General features: G+C 38.9%; 1 protein-coding gene and 1 pseudogene across 1 annotated transcript in view; both read right to left on the minus strand.

Moving 5' to 3' along the window:
* Positions 1 to 7003, minus strand: part of LOC149229579 (monofunctional isopimaradiene synthase, chloroplastic-like) — a 32557-nt pseudogene extending 25554 nt beyond the window's left edge.
* The window catches only part of LOC149229577 (monofunctional isopimaradiene synthase, chloroplastic-like), a 98075-nt gene extending 79613 nt beyond the window's left edge, over positions 1 to 18462 (minus strand). The window contains exon 1 of the mRNA XM_089378678.1: positions 18383 to 18462. Within this exon, the coding sequence (XP_089234804.1) occupies positions 18383 to 18390 (8 nt within the window). The 5' untranslated portion in view covers positions 18391 to 18462. The remainder of the gene's footprint in view (positions 1 to 18382) is intronic.
* Positions 18463 to 19109: the final 647 nt, after the last annotated feature.

Raw genomic sequence — 19109 nt, forward strand, 5'->3', positions numbered from 1 at the left:
CTTTTTTGTTTTGACTTGTGCCATAACAAACATCCGTGAATTAAAAAAAAAACAATGAAATTAAATTCTACCTACATTTACCAACCACAGTAAATTCATATTAAATATTCATTAATTACTTCACGTGGGTTTTGCTCCACGTCCATCCACGCTTTTCAATCAGCCCTGCATCCATATTCAGTGATACAACCTTGAGAGTCATACAGAGGTCCTTTCGAAAATAAAAAAAAATTGTGTCACCGCTGCCATAACCATTGATCTTGCCCTCATTGATTGAATGGCTGACGGCAATATCGGATAGCCAAATTGGACGGACTTTATGCACCGAGGAAAGGATGTTTTGGAAAGGACTGCTCAGACACGTGTCCGCTGCTGAGCATGCTCGCTGCCTCTGGAGGAATACCACTGTTCGGTGAAAAGTAGTGCGGGGAAAACACTGGCGGTTTCTGGGAAATTTGCGGTCGCTGTTCAACTATCGCTGCAGTTGAAATTATCATTTCAATAGATATTTGAGGGCATACTCTACCTGTAAACAAAATTACACAAAATATATATATGTACACATTGATGTGAGGTTGACTGAGATGTTAAAAGAGCTGGAAAATATTATATACCTCTCCCCGAGTATTCTCATCCACATTTTCCAAAGCGCTCCAAAGATATCTTTAGGTGGACACTTTTGCTTCTTCCATGACCGTTTCTCCTAGAAATGCAACGTGTGAGCAACGATTGACATTTAACATGTCTTTTACTCCTCTCTTTGTTTAACCCGGGAAGCGAAAGAACTCACCATTCTCATCTCTAAAAGTTTTTAAAACATCTGCCAAGAATGATAGTTGTAGATGATTCAACAGAATGAAAGAGCAAAAATCCTTCGCTGTTGGCACAGTTTACAACTAAAACTTGGCTCTTCGTGTCAACATTTTCATTTACCTGAGGATACATTGTATCCATGCAGTCTCAAGATTCAAAGTCCCATGGCCGTAACATAAATATCAGCAACAGGATTTTCCCTAGCCCATCCAATGCCTCCTTCGTTCCAATGGTTGTGCATTAATTTCAAATATTACTACCATAAGCTTCTAAGCTCAATTAAATAGAGGCACTAATGGTCTAATCAAAAAGTGAATCGTATAGAACGCTTAAAGACAAGGTACCTGTATGTTGGAAATTTCTGGTAATTTCAAACAAAAGCTGAACAGAGAATGATACTCTGTTTTGCACAGGATCTTAACACAGCGGAAACTAAAATTGTTTTGCTGTAGACAGAGTTTCAGCAACACAAAAAAACTTCTATTCATTAACAGGAAACCAACTGTTACATAAATCATCTTCCTCACATAGAGGGATTTCACAACTGCTGTTACAAAAGCATCTTCCTCACATAGAGGGATTTCACAAGGAACGCTTCAGCTCCACAAAATAAAATACTCTGTTTCAGCTCCAAATTTTTACACTACTATGTGTAAAAATAAAACTTACATTTACTGCTGTAAAAATCTCTTACATTCGCTTTCTGATTCTATTGCATTTCATATGCAACTTACAAAAATAATTCACTTGCGCTACTGCGCATGTTTTCATTACACATTCATATTCAACGAACAAAAGACATTACATTCACGCTCTGTCGAGCATTCCCTTTCTCCCTACTCACACGCTGTTGCGTGCTTACAATGCTGGTTCAACTAACGAACACAAAAATTTCTTTACGCTGCTGCGTCCCACACACATTTCTTTCAATAGAACAAAACCTTACATTCGCACTGCTACATTCTTCCCTTCCATTACATATGCAATGAACAGCTTACATTCACGCTGCTGCATGTATATTTCATTTCATGTTTTACAAGACAAAACAAGGAAATGCATTACCTTCACGCTGTTGCGCTTCACTTCGTCTTTCACCAACGAACTACAAAAAAAAACTCACGCTTCTGCGTGTTGCATTACACATTCAACAAACGGCAAAATGACAATACATATTAACTTGTCCCATACTCCCGAGAATTAAAAAATAATAAACTTAAAGACCTTTTACCAACATTCTACAAATGCAGTAAATTCCATTAAATTACTTTACTGACAATCTGGCAGTCGAACCAAGAATTTTACTTTAGGTTAATTTATTTCTAGAACGATGGTACTTCAGCATGGCAATATATATTTTTTCATTAACCGTGGATTTTACTCCACGTCAAATGCACGGTGGTCAGCCAATATCGCACAGACTTTCAAACTGCTACCATAACCGTTGATCTGGCCATCATTGATCGGATGGCTGTTGGCAATATCGCGCGGCCTTATTTGCTAAACGTTAAGCTCCGGGGAACAACGGTTTTGGCAAGGACTGCTGTGGACATGCGTCAATAGGTGAGTGTGATCGGAGCTCCTCCGAGGAATACCACCACTCGGTGAAAAGCGATGCGATAAGCTCATGATGGTTTTTCAGGAAGAAACGCTGTTTGCAGTCGCTGCGTGTGATGCCGGATTCCGGCATGCACCACAGTTGAAATTAATATTCCAACACTCCCCTTTAATTTCAACTGTTGGGTTACCAGTGATACCCAAACATTTCATCAAAAGCTCAAAACTTTTCTGTCCCAATGGTTTGGTCAGAATATCAACAACCTGCTCCTTCTCCGCTCTTATGACAGATTTAATTCCATATCTCTCCCCTATAAGAAGATCCATATGATAGAGTTCTACCATGGTCTTCATCAAATCTTCAATCTCTTCCTCTGTCATATTGACAAGGGTGTTGGCAGTGAAGCCCATCTCCGCCATCTTGGAAAGAGTTACGTATCGATCTCCATACTCTTTAAACAGATCTTCAAGGAACTTCAATTCCTTTCTCCCATTCATGGGTTCTATCCATTTCCTATCCTTAATTGCTTCTTCGAAATGAACAGGGCCATGATAAGATAAAGCAAACAAAGAGTTCATACCTTCATTTGTTGCCTCTTGTGTTGGTGCTGCTATCTGGGGATGTATTTTAGCCATCTCCTCATCATCTTTATCATGAGACAAACAATTTTTAACATTCGCTGTTTTCTCTAAGCTTCCATCCCAAGCTTCCTCCTCAATGAATTGTGGTTCTGCTGTCTTCACTTTCTCCATGCCTTGATAGGGTATCTTGAGAGTTTGCCATGTTTCTTTGGATCTCTCGGCTGCTGCTATCTTTTCAAACACACTCTCATCCACTGCTTGATACAAGAAGTAGAAGGCTTTACAATCCTTCTTCTTATTGCTCTTCAACAGTTCTTTTTCTGCCCGAGTCAAGTTATTAAACTCATCTTCATCTGTTGGTTCTTCAAAACCATCCTCAACAAATTCCCATAAGTCTTGTGAGGCAAGCAAAACTTTCATAGTTATTGCCCAATAGTCATAGTTTTTCTCATTAAATTGTGGGAGATGAGTATTAAAGATACCCATGCTAGTGCTAGTGCTGATGCTGGAGCTGGAGCCAGCCATTCTTGCACTCTAAACTATGCTTCAAAATACTTGACTGTGTATTTAAAAATCACTGACTGTCTTCAACAGTAACACAAAAACTAGCTTGAGAAATACCTTGGATTTTTTACTGAGTCTTCACTCTGTTGGAGAAGCTGTTGCAACAAAAAAATCCTTCCTTCAGCTTCTTTGACACCTTCAAAGAACCTGTAATAACTCTGATACCATGTTGGAAATTTCTGGTAATTTCAAACAAAAGCTGAACAGAGAATGATACTCTGTTTTGCACAGGATCTTAACACAACAGAAACTAAAATTGTTTTGCTGCAGAGAGAGTTTCAGCGACACAAAAAAACTTCTATTCATTAACAGGAAACCAACTGTTACATAAATCATCTTCCTCACACAGAGGGATTTCACAAGGAACACTTCGACTCCACAAAATAAATTACTCTGTTTCAGCTCCAAATTTTTACACTACTATGTGTAAAAATAAAACTTACATTTACTGCTGTAAAAATCTCTTACATTCTCTTGTTGATTCTATTGCATTTCATATGCAACTTACAAAAATAATTCACTTGCGCTGCTGCGCAAGTTTTCATTACACATTCATATTCAATGAACAAAAGACATTACATTCACGCTATACCGAGCATTCCCTTTCTCCCTACTCACACGCTGCTGCATGCTTACAATGCTAGTTCAACTAACAAACGCAAAAATTTCTTTATGCTGCTACGTCCCACACACATTTCTTTCAATAGAACAAAACCTTACAATTACACTGCTACATTCTTCCCTTCCATTACATATGCAATGAACAACTTACATTCACATTGTTGCTTGTATATTTCATTTCATGTTTTACAAGACAAAACAGGGCAATGCATTACCTTCACGCTGCTGCGCTTCACTTCGTCTTTCACCAATGAACTAAAAAAACTCACGCTTCTACGTGTTGCATTACACTTTCAACAAACACCAAAATGACAATACATATTAACTTGTCCCATACTCCCGAGAATTAAAAAAATAATAAACTTAAAGACCTTTTACCAACATTCTACAAATGCAGTGAATTCCATTAAATTACTTCACTGACAATCTGGTAGTTGAACCAAGAATTTTACTACCAAGAATTTTACTTCACGTTAATTTATCTCTGGAACGATGGTACTTCAGCATGGCAATATATATTTTTTCATTAACCGTGGATTTTACTCCACGTCAAATGCACGGTGGTCAGCCAATATCGCAAGGACTTTCAAACTACTACCATAACCATTGATCTGGCCATCATTGATCCGACGGCTGTTGGAAATATCGCGCGGCCTTATTTGCTGTACGTTAAGCTCCGGGGAACAGCGGTTTTGGCAAGGACTGCTGTGGACACGCGTCAACAGGTGAGTGTGATCGGAGCTCCTCTGAGGAATACCACCGCTCGGTGAAAAGCGATAAGCTCATGATGGTTTTCTGGGAAGAAAAGCTGTTCGCAGTCGCTGTGTGTGATGCCGGATTCCGGCATGCACCGCAGTTGAAATTAATATTCCAACACTGTAAACATAATCCAATGCGTCCTTGATTTCCTTTTTGAAATGGCGATCGATCTCTAACCGTTCAACAGTATCAACGGCCCACAGACGTTCAAATAGATCAAGCGGATAGTGACAGGGCACTACAATAACAAATTATCTGTTGTTAAGCTTCACTTTAATTTAATCTTTAAACGAAATAAAAAACAAATTTAGTGAATTCAAAGTGTTAGGTTGATACCATGGTTTCCGAATTTCATTAAAACGAAGTTCAAGAATTCCAAGCACTTGGTGTTCCCTATACGCACGAATACAGGGGCTGTAGATGCCGGTGAGCTGAGGAATGATCCATCATTCGATTGAAGTTTGATGATTTTGTGCCACTCTACGATTTCTTGCAGGCCTTCCAAATAATACAAGAATATTGTTGGAACCGTATAGAGAACATCAGTAGGAATCCTGATCCAAACACCACCACGACGGTAAGGGCAATTGACAATGACATTGAGAAATGACAATTTTATCAAAGGCAAATCATAAGGCAAATCCAAACATAAGCTTTTCGCTTCATTTAGCAGTGCATAAAAGACAATTTCAAATCCACTTGGCCGGTGATTGTCCGCTTCATCCTCCATCATTCCAACATGTTTCTTCAAGAATTCAGTACATGCCATATATATATATATATACTATTTAGAGCTATAAATATGGATGGTAATCTATCATGTTTTTTCAATATGTGAATGATATTTTAAGTTACGGAAACAGCTATGTTTTTTCACACAAACCAGATTATACCTACCATTGTTTTATTATTAAATAAAAATAAAGTTCGCAAACCTTTCCGCACTTGTGTGTCGCCAGTGTGCCATACGGCGAGGGTAATAATACACGCAAGAGTAGCGAATACTCTGTCATATCTTAGGAAATGGTCCTCTACGCCCCAAGAACCATCTTGCAGCTGATTTTGAAGAATCCATTGGAGTGTTTCAGGAAAGTGAGGGTGGTCAGAGCCACTAAGTGCTGGAATCTCTGCTACCCAAGCAGTGTCATACGCAGAGGGATTCGTTTCCCCATCGCCCATACCTCTAAACATACTCTTAATATCAGATATTAATGTCTCCACACGCTTCTCGTCAGCTACTGCCACCTGAAATTAATAGTGGTCAACCATAATGTTTTAGAAAATATCGGCTGACATTCTTGGGACGTGAACCACAATATTTTCCAAAGAAGAAATTTAACGAGAAACAAGAAATTTAACGAACAACCGCTGAGAATACTAACCTTGTTAGATGATAGTATAGAATCAATAATATCATCCTTCCAAACTGCCGGAGGGAATTGTGGTGTCGCTAGTGTCTAAGCAGAAAGCGAATCTGAAGGTATCCCATAAAAATGAAAAAAATAATAGTGCAATTAATCACTTGGCAGGATGTTGTGAACATTTAAATTATTTTCGCTCCAGGGCATGAAAATAAGCGTGCCATCTTCTTTTTATCAGAGTGATTGGAAAGGGAAATCGAGTCTTCGCCAACACGAGCAATGATGTTGCTTGAACCTGCATATTCAATAATACTAAGAAATCGAATCGAAACTAACACGAGATAAATATACAATTAAACTTAAAACTGTGTGCGTACCCGATCGTAGGTAGATGCTTCTGTGCTTTCTGGCAGGGCTTCTGTTATTAAACGTACTGAAGAGACGTGGAATGCACTGTGTATTCACATGGGCGTCAAGAGTGAGATGATTAGGTCCACCCAGTGTCGCAGTAACGAGAATATGGGATGACAATGAAGACAGGAGCATTGCTATTTTGCCAAATGCGCCACTGGATTACCAGAGGTAGAGAAGGAGTTTAATTATGTGGAATATTAAGCTGTAGGAAATTACTATAAATAAGCAATGTCCAGGAGGACTTCTGTGACCAAAACCAAAGTTTCGTAGCCGCGTTGAAAATAGATCTCCTCTCCACAGCACTACACTCCAAAGATTTGAGATGCCGAAATTTGTCTATTGTCCATAAATTTTCCTTGGCATATGATGGGTGCAGATAATTCAATATGAAAGTTCCTGCATTCAATTTGAAAGCTACGGGAACCTTCCGTGAATAGACTATGGAAGAAACGAGAATTGCTGAACAATTTTCAAATTAGTGGTGCGCTGTTCAGAATACGGACGCGATGATAGGAGCCCTCGAAATTTTTACGAACTGGTAAATTTTTCTTTCAATTCAAAATATAAGTTAGATAGATAGATCTAATAGTACTAATCGATGAAGTTGTTGAATAATTTAATAAGAAAAGGGTTTTTTCAATGTCTTTTTGAAAATTTCATTTTCAAAACGTATTGGACAGCCAGGTTTTAATGTACAACGTAAAAATGGAATGCACTTTCAATTCAAAGTAATAAGTTAAATAGATCAATTTATTCGTACAATTAGGTAAAAAAATCCTTTCCATTCAAAATATTGGTGAGAGCATTAATCTCTGACTCTCATTCTCCTCGGCTAGATGCAGTTAATTGACTTACAAATCAAAATATTGTTGATAGGATTAATACCCACTCTCATTTTTGCATATGGGGTGTCATACTCACTTTCAGGCAATTTACTTAGTTGAGTTATAATTTTCACAACATCATTCTCTCACTCTCATTTTTGTCTATTGGGTTTCATACTTAGATTAACTTAGTTGAATTGTAGTTGAGTCTTATTTCATTGATTTATTGCTATTGTTTCGTTCTCTCTTATGTAATTTATTTAGATGTTACTCAATGATGAAAAGAATTAGAGCTAGTTCACTTCATTTCTAGTTTCATGTTTTCAACCTTTGCAATCTTTATCATGGTATGAGAGCGCCAAGTTGCATAAAACTCCTTGAGAGCATTTCAGAACATAGAGAACAAGGAGAACTAAGAAGCAGGCCAAAGCCAAGGTGAGATGGAACCATCACTATGCGAGAAGTCATGTGTTTTTGGCTTAAAAAATTGTGAGGAGCCATAGGGGACACCAGTTGTTGTGTGCCCCTCCCTTTCAAGTCATCAAAGTGCATGTATTCATTCACATGGACTGTACAATAAGTGTCATACATGGAAGGTGAGGTGTCGCCAACCTTTTGGCATTGCTCACGATCATTTTCGAGGTTGTTTAGGGTTTGTTCTTGCTCAAACATAGCAGGTGGTATTATGCCCTCGTTTATGTTGCTCATGCCTCATGCGTGGGCATTATGCTCCCTTGAATCCCATGATAGAGCCTTCATTTCCTTGCCTCTTACGGTTGTCATTTTCTTCGTGTGAGGTTGTTTCGATGAGATTGTGGGGGCTCTGCCATTTACGGGGTTGTTACCATTTATCCCTTAGCGGATTGTTGTAAGTTCCCTGTGGTGCACCAAATCGTGGTAAATTTGTCCCTAACTTATTGCAAATTTCATTAGGTCGAATGGTTGATATGGAGGTTTCATGCTTGAGTCCTATTTCATGAATGTAACCCTTCAAATTCTGCAAATGTTTTTACATGGATTTCTCTTGGGTTTTCCTAGAGTGTAACACCATTGTCTTTTTTTTTAGTTATAGGAGTCTGTTGTAAGTAAGATTTGTTCGAGTCTTCATCACTATTGCAACGGTGTGTAGGCATGGCTTACAATTTATGTGTTTTTTAACACATTCTTTCTTGCTAGAAATTGTAGTCTTCGTGTTATGGCTCTATTTTTTTTGGTTTTGTGGAGGTAAATTGATGTTGTGGCTCTAATTTTAGGGTTTATGGCTCTAATTTTGGTTTCGGTTTTGTGGAGGGTAAATTACTGTTATGGATTTGTTATGGCTATTATGGCTCTGATTTTAGGGTTATATCTCTCATTTTAGGGTTATCTGTGATGGGTTATGGCTCTGATTTTAAGGTTGAACAAGAAATTTATTAATTATTACTTAATTTGACTTGAGAGTAATGTGTTCAAGCACAAAAAAAGCTAACCTTGCCTAATTTACATGGATATCCTTGCCTAATTTTTAAAAATCGACTCAATTGTGTGAATTTCAAATCTTTAGGGTTAGGGTGTTATATGGGGTTGGGGTTTGTGAAACACTAATTGGGAAGGTCTCTGCGTGATTCTTATTTTATTCTACAGCCTCACAATTTTCGTGTTTTTTAACACTTTCTATCCTACTACCATACTGGTAATTCACATCACATATTTTACAAGGAGATTTAAACCTTTGCAATACAATAAAACAATCACATGTTATAAGAATTTTGGCATTGCTTACATAATTTTAAAATTTAAATACATGTGATATGAACTCCATTTCGCATTATTAAAAAACTTTTCATATTGGCAATACAATAGACCATCTCCCATGGTTTAAAAACTTTAATACTTGCAATATAATTGCTCATGTCCTCCATCCAAACTTGTTTACATTACAGAGAGCCCGAATGATGATATTATACTTTTGACCTTTGTCCAAAATTTGCATCGCAAAGAGCTTGGGTGATGGTATTACAATTCATTTGCACTCACACCATGGGTATCTTATTTAGAGGTTGTTGTTCGGTCATTTATGGGTATAAACTATAATAATATTTTTTTTATTCATTATATTTTTGAAGTATTCATATTTATAAAATATTTCAAAATCTACAATAGAAATAGGAATTTCAAATAGGGAGTCACAACATTAAAGACAAGATCAAAACCCTGCCTTTCCAATACTTATATGCATCTTAAATTCTACGCTACCATCTTTACAAAGGCCTTCAATAAGGGTATTGTGTGTGATAGTATCCACAGGTTTTCCCATATACGATGGTGTTCTTATGAACCATAAGTTACCATCATGACGAAGTTGTTAACTTTAGATAGTTTTAATGTAGATGCAACTGCTTTAGTTTATGGCATATGCCATTCCAAAACTTATATACATCTTGAATTGTACTCTACCATCTTTACAAAGCCCATCAAGAAGGGTATTGTGTGTGACATTATCAAGTCCATGGCTTTTACCATATTCCATGGTGTTCTTATGCACCATATGTTATTACCATCACGACGACGTTGTTAACTTTAGAGAGGTGTAACGTAGATACAATTGCTTCACTTTATGGCATAGACCATTGAAACATAAGGGTAGGATGAGACATCTATCATAAAAATACAAATTGATTCCAAAAACAACCTGCACAATTATATAGCAGTACACCACCCATGTTGAGTATCAAGGAAGTCAAGATGTTTTTTGGAAATACATTTATTAAAATTAAAAATCATTAGTTGCATTGTCAAACCTTTTTTATTTAGAGTTATGCCAAGTATAAGAAGCTAGACAGAATAGACCCGAACAAAGAATACTTGACTACGTTGGTCTTGCAATGGTGAATTGCAAACATTGCAATGAACATGTTTGTTACATTTCCAAACGTGGAAGTTTATGAATGGAACCACACCATCTTCGAATAAAATTAATATATTAGTGTCAATAAATTATGTGATGAGAGTAGCTTATTCTTTATAAAGTTTATCTGTGATGAGAGTAGCTTCAAGTTATATTTTTCATGCAATCTATGATGAAATTGCAGGGATTTTTTTTAATTACAATCTGTTGTCAGTGCTAGAAATTTGTCAGCTAAGGGGGTCTCCCTGATGTGAAGTCCCAATTAGACCTCACACTATATGGAGTAGGAGCCCCATCCAGAGTATCGACCTGACTACCATGTATGTTGTAGATTTTCCTTGGCTAGAAAGTTCAACACAAGAAAGTATCAAGGTCCTTCTACCGAAAGGGGAGAGAAAAGTGGGACCTTTAAAGACAAGTAATAATACAAATATAGAAAAGGCACACAAGCACATACATAAGAATGGATCGTTTATCAACCAGAAAAAATATTTCGCAAGGAAGTAATGATTATTAAAGCAAATACAACACACTTTTAACAAGATAAGTACCAAAGCCACCGAAATAGTTAAATTTCCTTAGTACATATGAGAAACAACATCCATCTCAAACACTCAAAGAACAATATTACAATATTCATGACATATGCATGAACGTGTGTCATCTCAACGAGCTTCTGAATTAAGTAAAAGTTCTAAGATACATTGAAACAACGAACACCACTAGCCCCAATAGTGAAGCATTTTTGATCTTTCAACCGGTTACTTTTCCATTTACCTATAGCATTAGACATAAAGCAAATAGACTGCTACATCCATAATATAGGGATTTTGTAAAATGAATCTGGTTCTCTATATTAATTTTTGCTTTTAAAATCTGTATATCAATGGTCAGCTCTAGATTGCAATCATTAAAATGATTGGTCACCTAATTATTTATAAATAACCTTTTTCCATAACAATTCTCATTTTGATCTTCGGCAATGATTGATAAACAATTTGTCTTTAACATAAAATGAAATTTAATTTGCCTTAACGAATGGGGAAAGCAAAAACACGTTGGCAACCATGAATTTCATCGCCGGCTTGAGAAAGAGAAAAAAAAGAAAAGAAATTTGTTATAACAGCCGCTGATCAGCAAGCGCATGCGTTACTACACCGTGAACAGAACACCACGCACCTTGATTGGAATAATTTATCCTACGCAACTGGTTCGAACAGGATAATTTAATTAATTTCCGTATTTTGTTATAACAGCCGCTGATCAACAAGCACATGAGACTAATTCGAATAATTTATCCTACGCAACTGGTTCGAACAAGATCTTTTTGACATGTTCTTTAATTTCCGTATTTTGTGAAAGTGTTAAACCGTCCTCTTCCACGTAAAACAGCTGCATTGATCTCGCACTGTCAAAAACCATTCTCTTGCAATTGTCTGGCACGTCTTTTGTGTTCAGGAATTCACATTTCAAATCTGCGAGGGCGTTTTCCATGAGACTATAAATATGTTCGAGAGCTTCTTCCTCTGAAAATTCGGGATGGTCTTTCATGAACATTGTATGGCAGAAGCCACCTCTCCTTGACCTCTCTCCGCCTGCACATAATTAGCAACCGTTCAAATAAATTACAAGCGCCTAGGGACAGAGACCCTACATTGGATTAGAAGAGATTAAGTAGCCTGCCTGGTAACTTTTGGTATCGTTTACCAAACGCCCTGTCAAGCACATGAGATATACCAATTTGGATCGGTAACCAACTTGCGAGAGTATGTGGTCTGTAAGAACCTCTCCAGTGAAAAGAACACCAATCAGAACGACAGTTGCCAGTGCTATTGACACATTAGCGGTCTCTATGTATTCATCGAAGGATGGCACATATTCAGCTTCACACCATTCTGCTTCTTTCGTGTATGCTTCAAGCTGGATCTCCCACTGCCATATATTATATGACCCATAAATCCATAATCAGTATTTAATTGTATCTTTGCAGAAAATAAAAAACTTGTGTAACATCAAAATTATAAACATAGTACCTACTAAGCGCTGAGTGTAGCCTAGGACGTCACGTCTCTTGGAATTACTACACACCTACATGCGGACTCTTAGTTAGAGCATGCGACTACATGCAACTACTACACATCTACATGCGGACTCTTAGTTAGAGCATGGGACTGTGTGCAAGATTCTTTTTGCATGATTTACTCATTGATTTGCTCCTTCTTTAACTCCCCAACTGGCTAGTTATCTCCGGAACTTGTTGTAGGTGTTGAGTCTTCTCATTGATCACCACTATGGTGCATTACCTTGGGATCTTCACCCAGTAAGCCTATATCATGAGCATTGTAGCCTATTTTCTAATGAATCATTCTTTTCTTCTTTCGATTTTCTTTTAGTGTTTTTGCTCTGCAAAGCTGTGTGTTCAACCTTTACTAGCTAGATTCATCTGTGCAGGTTTTCTAAGACATTTACCCATAGGTTGCTAGATAAAAGGCGCACCAGTACTTTATTTTGCAGGTATTACAGCTTGGAGATCGAAGATTAACAGAAAAATGGAGTTTCCCAAAGCATTGATCCTAACACCGTACAACTATCATGAATGGAAGGACCAAATGGCTACAGAACTAGAACCCACTTCAGCCATAGAGAAATCCAAGTACCTCAACCGTATGGATGAGGCCCACAGATCCATATGCATGTGCATCTCTCCAGAGTTGCAGTTTCATCTATCTGCCTGCAATACTCCCAATGAGATTTGGAAAAAGGTTGAAGATCTCTACGGGAAACAAGATGAAATGAAAGGACATCTGCTCGAAGTGGAGCTGTTGTCATTGGATCCACGGAACTATGATAGAATTCAAGACTTCTTCACCAAATATAATGATCTATTGCTGCAATTCAAGGGTTGTGGAATTGACAAATCCAAGGAGGAGAGTCGCCAAGTTCTCTCTATTATGTCAAAGCTCGGACCAGAATACTCCGTCTTTGTGTCTACATTTCATTTAGTAAGGCTCGCAACAGGGAAATCCTATAGTATGTCTTCTCTCAAAGAATTTATGGAGTCCCTTATTTTTGAGCAAGATAAACTCATTGGCATGGGGAAAATCAAACCTCCAAAAGTGCATGCACTTGTTGTGCATGATGGCAACCACAATAAAAATCACAGACCTAATTCAAATAAGAAAAATCAGCAGCAAAAAGACAAGGGAAAAGCACATTCTCATCCAAAGAAGGAAGGGTACACCAAGCTCTTCAATGACTCCTCTGGATCGAGAAATGAGAAAGGGAAGAAAGGAAACAGATGCACCTACTATCAAAGAGAATTGCATCCAGAATCCTCTTGCATGAAGAAACAAATTGACCAAATGGCAAAAATCCTTTAGAAGCACAACCTTGGGGACCATATCCCTCAGGGCGCCAAGAAGAAAACTGAGGATCCACCACACGGGAAAGGTAACAATTTTCATGCTTTAGTTGCAATTAATTCTTCTCCTGATGCATGGATTATAGATTCTGGTGCATCACATCATATGGCTGCTGCAGAGGAAGTCTATTCCTCTTTGGATGCATGCAAAGGACCTCCCATCCTCATGGAAGATAACTCACCTATTGAGGTCACCGAAAAAGGTAGAGTGTAACTTTTACACAGAAGCTTTGAAGATGTGCTTCATGTTCCAAAACTTTCGGTAAACCTGCTTTCAGTTTATCAGATCACTCATTCCGGCACAGGAAAGAGAGTGGAATTCACTCTAGATGCAGTTAACATATATGATCTACATAACAACTCCAAAATTGCAACTAGTGAGGTAAACAATGGAGCCAGACTGTATACATTTTCTGAATTTATTGAATCCGAATCCTCCTTATTGCTTACACATGTTGATGATAATAGTAGGCTTTGGCACGAGAGGTTTGGTCACTTAAATTACAAGTATATGCAGCAGCTAAGCAAGAATGAGATGGTGGAATGCTTGCCAAATATCAGTTTCTCCAAAGGAGTTTGTGAAGGGTGTGTCCTTGGCAAACATCCCAGAGAAACGTTTGACACCAGCAAGACTCACAGAGCATCCTCTCCTCTAGATCTGATCGATAGTGATCTCATGGGGCCTTTTCCTCATCCTTCCATCAATAAAGCAAGGTATGTGCTTACATTTATTGATGATTTCTCACAGTATACTTGGGTGTATCTTCTCAGGGCCAAATCTAAATTTTTTGCGCACTTTGAAGATTTCAAAGCACTAGTTGAGACACAGTTAGAGAGAAAGATCAAAGCCCTCCATACAGACAATGGGGGGGAATATGTTAACAAAGCACTTCAGAACCTTTTCCTTTAGTCTGGCATACAGTTGCAGTACACAATTCCATACACTCCACAGCAGAACGGAGTTGCTGAGAGAAAGAACCGATCTCTCAAAGAGATGGCTTCCTGCATGCTGCATGCTAAGTCATTGCCTCATAAGCTATGGGCCGAAGCACTTAATTGTGCTAACTACATCCATAACAGATCTCCTCATAGGTCTGTCAAGGATCAGACCCCCTTTGAGGCTTGGAGCGGCACTAAACCGGAGGTCACCCACTTCCGTGTTTTCAGCTCCAGAGCATGGGCCAGGATCCCCTCTGAAAAGAGGAAATCTCTTGATCCATAGAGCATTGAGTGCATCTTTGTTGGATACCCTGATGGTGTGAAGGGATACCGACTCCTGATTCCCTCTGCAGACAAGCTCATCATTGAGCGAAGTGTCAAATTTGAGGAAAGTCTCTCGCATGCACCTCAATCGCTGCATGCAGACACCTTTTATCTACCTCATGTCCGAGATGATGACTCAGTACACTCAGATGCAAATACAGAGCATGCAGATGCCGAGGTAGAGCATGCAGATGCAGAGACAGAGTCTTCAGATACAAATCTAGTGCATGCAAATGATGATCCACATCAAAGTCCAGATCGGGCTTCCAACAGTGAATCATATTCCCCTGTCATAAATCAGAGAACAAGGAGCTTACATGAGATATATGCACAAGACCACTCAGTTGCTAGAAATGGTCTTGTGGGGGATAATTCTAATCTGTAGAGGACTAGCTCAGAGTTTATTGAGCCTCCTCTTGTCCTCACTGCCACTGAACCATCGCCATCCTGGCATTGTCATTTGGTTCAATCTTCTGTTCAACAGTCTTATGCTGAGGCTCCTGGGCATCCATCTTCGGAGTCTGCCATGGAGGTGGAGTATAACTCCCTCCTCGATCTGGTCCCCCTTCCTTCAGGAAGGAAACTTGTCCGATGCAAATGGGTCTACAGGAGCAAGAGTGCTACAAATGGGAAAATCACAAGACAGAAAGAAATGCTAGTAGCCAAAGGCTTCCAACAAGTGCATGGCATTGATTATGACGAGACCTTTGCTCCAGTAACAAAGATGGATTCCATACGCCTTACACTTGCCATTGCGGTTGCCCAGGGGTGGGAAGTACATCAGATGGATGTGAAGAATGCCTTTCTTCACGGAGACCTATCTGAGGAGATCTACATGGAGTAGCCACATGGTTTCATTCAGAATTCATCTTTGGTCTGCAGACTGAAGAAATCTCTCTATGGCCTTAAGCAGGCCCCGAGAACTTGGTACGCGAAGATGGATTATTTTCTCTTATCACAAAACTTTGAAAGATGTAAGTCTGATCCAAATGTTTACATGCCTAGGACACATGATTCTCTTCTTATCTTATTTTTGTATGTAGATGATCTCCTAATCACTGGCAGCTCGACTTCAGCCATTGCTACAGTCAAGAGGGCCTTGCATGATAGGTTCCTGATGACGGACATGGGTCCATTACACTTCTTTCTTGGTCTTGAGATTAGCCAAGATGCCACGGACATCAAACTCTCTCAGGCTAAGTATGCATGGGATCTCCTCGAGAGATTTCACATGACTGACTGCAAGCTAGCACTGACTCCTTTTTTGTCTGGTGTCCGCCTTGAGGATGGAGGTGTCACTCCATTAGTTGACAACACTCTCTACCGATAGCTAGTGGGGAGCTTATTGTACCTCACCCACTCCAGACCAGATCTCTCATATGCAGTAGGGGCAGTTTCCAGATACATGCAGGAGCCGCATGAGCTACACTAGAATGTTGCCAAGCGCATCCTCTGATATGTGTAGGGCACCATCACCTTCGGGATTCACTATGCAGCAGGCACTGCATTGAATCTCCTTGGCTTCACAGATTCTGATTGGGCGGGAGACAGCATTAATCACAAGTCCACCTCCGGATATTCACTCAGTCTAGGATCTGGCCCTATCTGTTGGTCGAGAAAGAAGCAGGTTGCTATTGCTCTCTCTTCAGTTGAGGCCGAGTATAGAGGAGTAGTCAACATCACCATTCAGCCTCTGTGGCTACAGCACTTCCTCACTGAGTTGGGCGTCCAATTCCACTAGCCCATTGTCATCCGGTGTGACAACCAGAGCACTCTCAATTTTGCAGGGATCCAGTACAGCGGCAGCGGACGAAGCACATAGAGATCCATATGCACTACATCAGAGACTTAGTACATGATCGGGTCATTGATTTGCAGTTCTATCCCTCAGTAGAACAGACTGCATACATCTTCACCAAGACATTCACTGAGCAGAAGTTTCGCTCTCTGTGTGATTGTCTTGGAGTGAAGGACACAGTTGCTTAGCAACTGTCTTTTCTTTTGATTACATTGAATTTTGAGGGGGGGTTTTTCCCACGAGGTTTTCCCTCTTTCCTCAATTTTAGAACAAGTTGCACTGTATTTTGGGTGACCTTTGGCTTTAGTTGCCAGGGCCCATTTTCTATTTTTCCCCATAGTGGTGTTCAGGGGGTGTTGGAACTATTACACACCTACATGCGAACTCTTAGTTAGAGCATGTGACTACATGCAACTACTACACATCTACATGCAGACTCTTAGTTAGAGCATGGGACTGCATGCAAGATTCCTTTTGCATGATTTACTCCTTGATTTGCTCCTTCTTTAACTCCGCAACTGGCTAGTTATCTCCGGAACTTGTTGTAGGTGTTGAGTCTTCTCATTGATCACCACTATGGTGCATTACTTTGGGATCTTCACCCAGTAATGCTATATCATGAGCATTGTAACCTATTTTCTAATGAATCATTCTTTTCTTCTTTCAATTTTCTTTTAGTGTTTTTTCTCTGCAAAGCTGTGTGTTCAACCTTTACTAACTAGATTCATCTGTGCAGGTTTTCTAACACATTTACAACGCCCCTGTCTCTTGCAGCCTTCTTCCACTATTTCATTTACCAGATTGTACAGACCCAGGAAGCATATTTTAATGTGTTCTGGCATTTGGTCTAACAAAGAGTGAGCCCATCTATAACAAAGATGAAGAATAGGCATGAATACATAGTTTAGCAGCCACAATAATTGCAGAAACTTTCATCATTTTTAGATCAAAAGATATTTAATATATTAAATCTCCACCTTTTAATTGCTTCTTTGAACAACCTGATGTCTTCTATAGATCCATGAGCGTCATATAGGTCGTCTAAAATGATAGCGCAGGCGGTAGATTTGGTAAAAGTGGCTCTGCACGAAGCTAGCTTTGGTTCAAACATAGAAGAGGAGATTGAGAAAAATATTTCAACCACGCGATCGCGTGTGAAATTGAGCTCTGCGAAGCCTGATGATTTCCACCACCTTTAAACAATGCGAGGTACACTAGCTTAGCTTATACTTACATGAATGAAACATTCAATTAAATAATACTTGGCTTAAATGATTGAAACATCGAATTAAACAATACTAGCACCTTCGAAGCTCGCGGAACTCCTTTTGGTGTATAGACTACACATTATTGAAGTCCAATTTGGCCAGTTCCAAATATTTGTTGTTGTTAATATATGGCATCGTGCTCCCCTCAATTATACATTAAAATACAAATGGTTTACTATTTAGCATGCTGAAACCAATATTGGGTTCAACGACATTATATTGGAAACAAATATTATAAATTTTACAATCTTACCTATACATGGTTTTCCCAAGCCAAATATCGTTTGTCCCGTAATGTTCAATGTAGCTTCTGGCCTCCAGCCTTGGCAGACTCCTAAGCCATGGATATTGTTGGGAATTTCTGATAATTATAGAACAGAATGAACAGAGAATAATGCTCTGTTTCTTAACACAGAGGAACAAAAAAAATTGTTTCCAGAGGACATAGTTTCACACACACAAAAGATTTCTATTCATTAATAAAACTGACTGTTACAAAATTCTCTCACGGAAGCTGCAAATCAAAAACAAACATCAAAGTCCTCTGCCTCTGCACTGCTGTGCATTACCTAGAAAAATACTCTGTCTCTGCACTGAGAAAAATTACTCTGTCTCAGCTTGCAAGTTTCTTTTACACTGTTGTGTGTAAATTTTTTACATTACATATGCGCTGCTGCGTATTCCCCTTTTTTGCATTACATTACATCCTCAAAAAAAATTTCGCGCGCTGCTGTGCTACATTGCATTTCAACAAAAAACAAAAACAGAACATAACCTTTTTTGTTTTTACTTGTGCCATAACAAACATCCGTGAATTAAAACAAAAACAATAGAATTAAGTTCTACCTACATTTACCAACCACGGTAAATTCATATTAAATATTCAGTAATTACTTCACGTGGGTTTTGCTCCACATCCATCCACGCTTTTCAATCAGCCCTGCATCCGTATTCAGTCATACGGCCTTGATAGTCATATG

Source organism: Pinus tabuliformis, chromosome J (assembly GCF_031772625.1).
Source record: "Pinus tabuliformis cultivar Carrire ecotype Pingquan chromosome J, CPIR1, whole genome shotgun sequence".
In the NCBI taxonomy this organism is placed as follows: Eukaryota; Viridiplantae; Streptophyta; class Pinopsida; order Pinales; family Pinaceae; genus Pinus; species Pinus tabuliformis.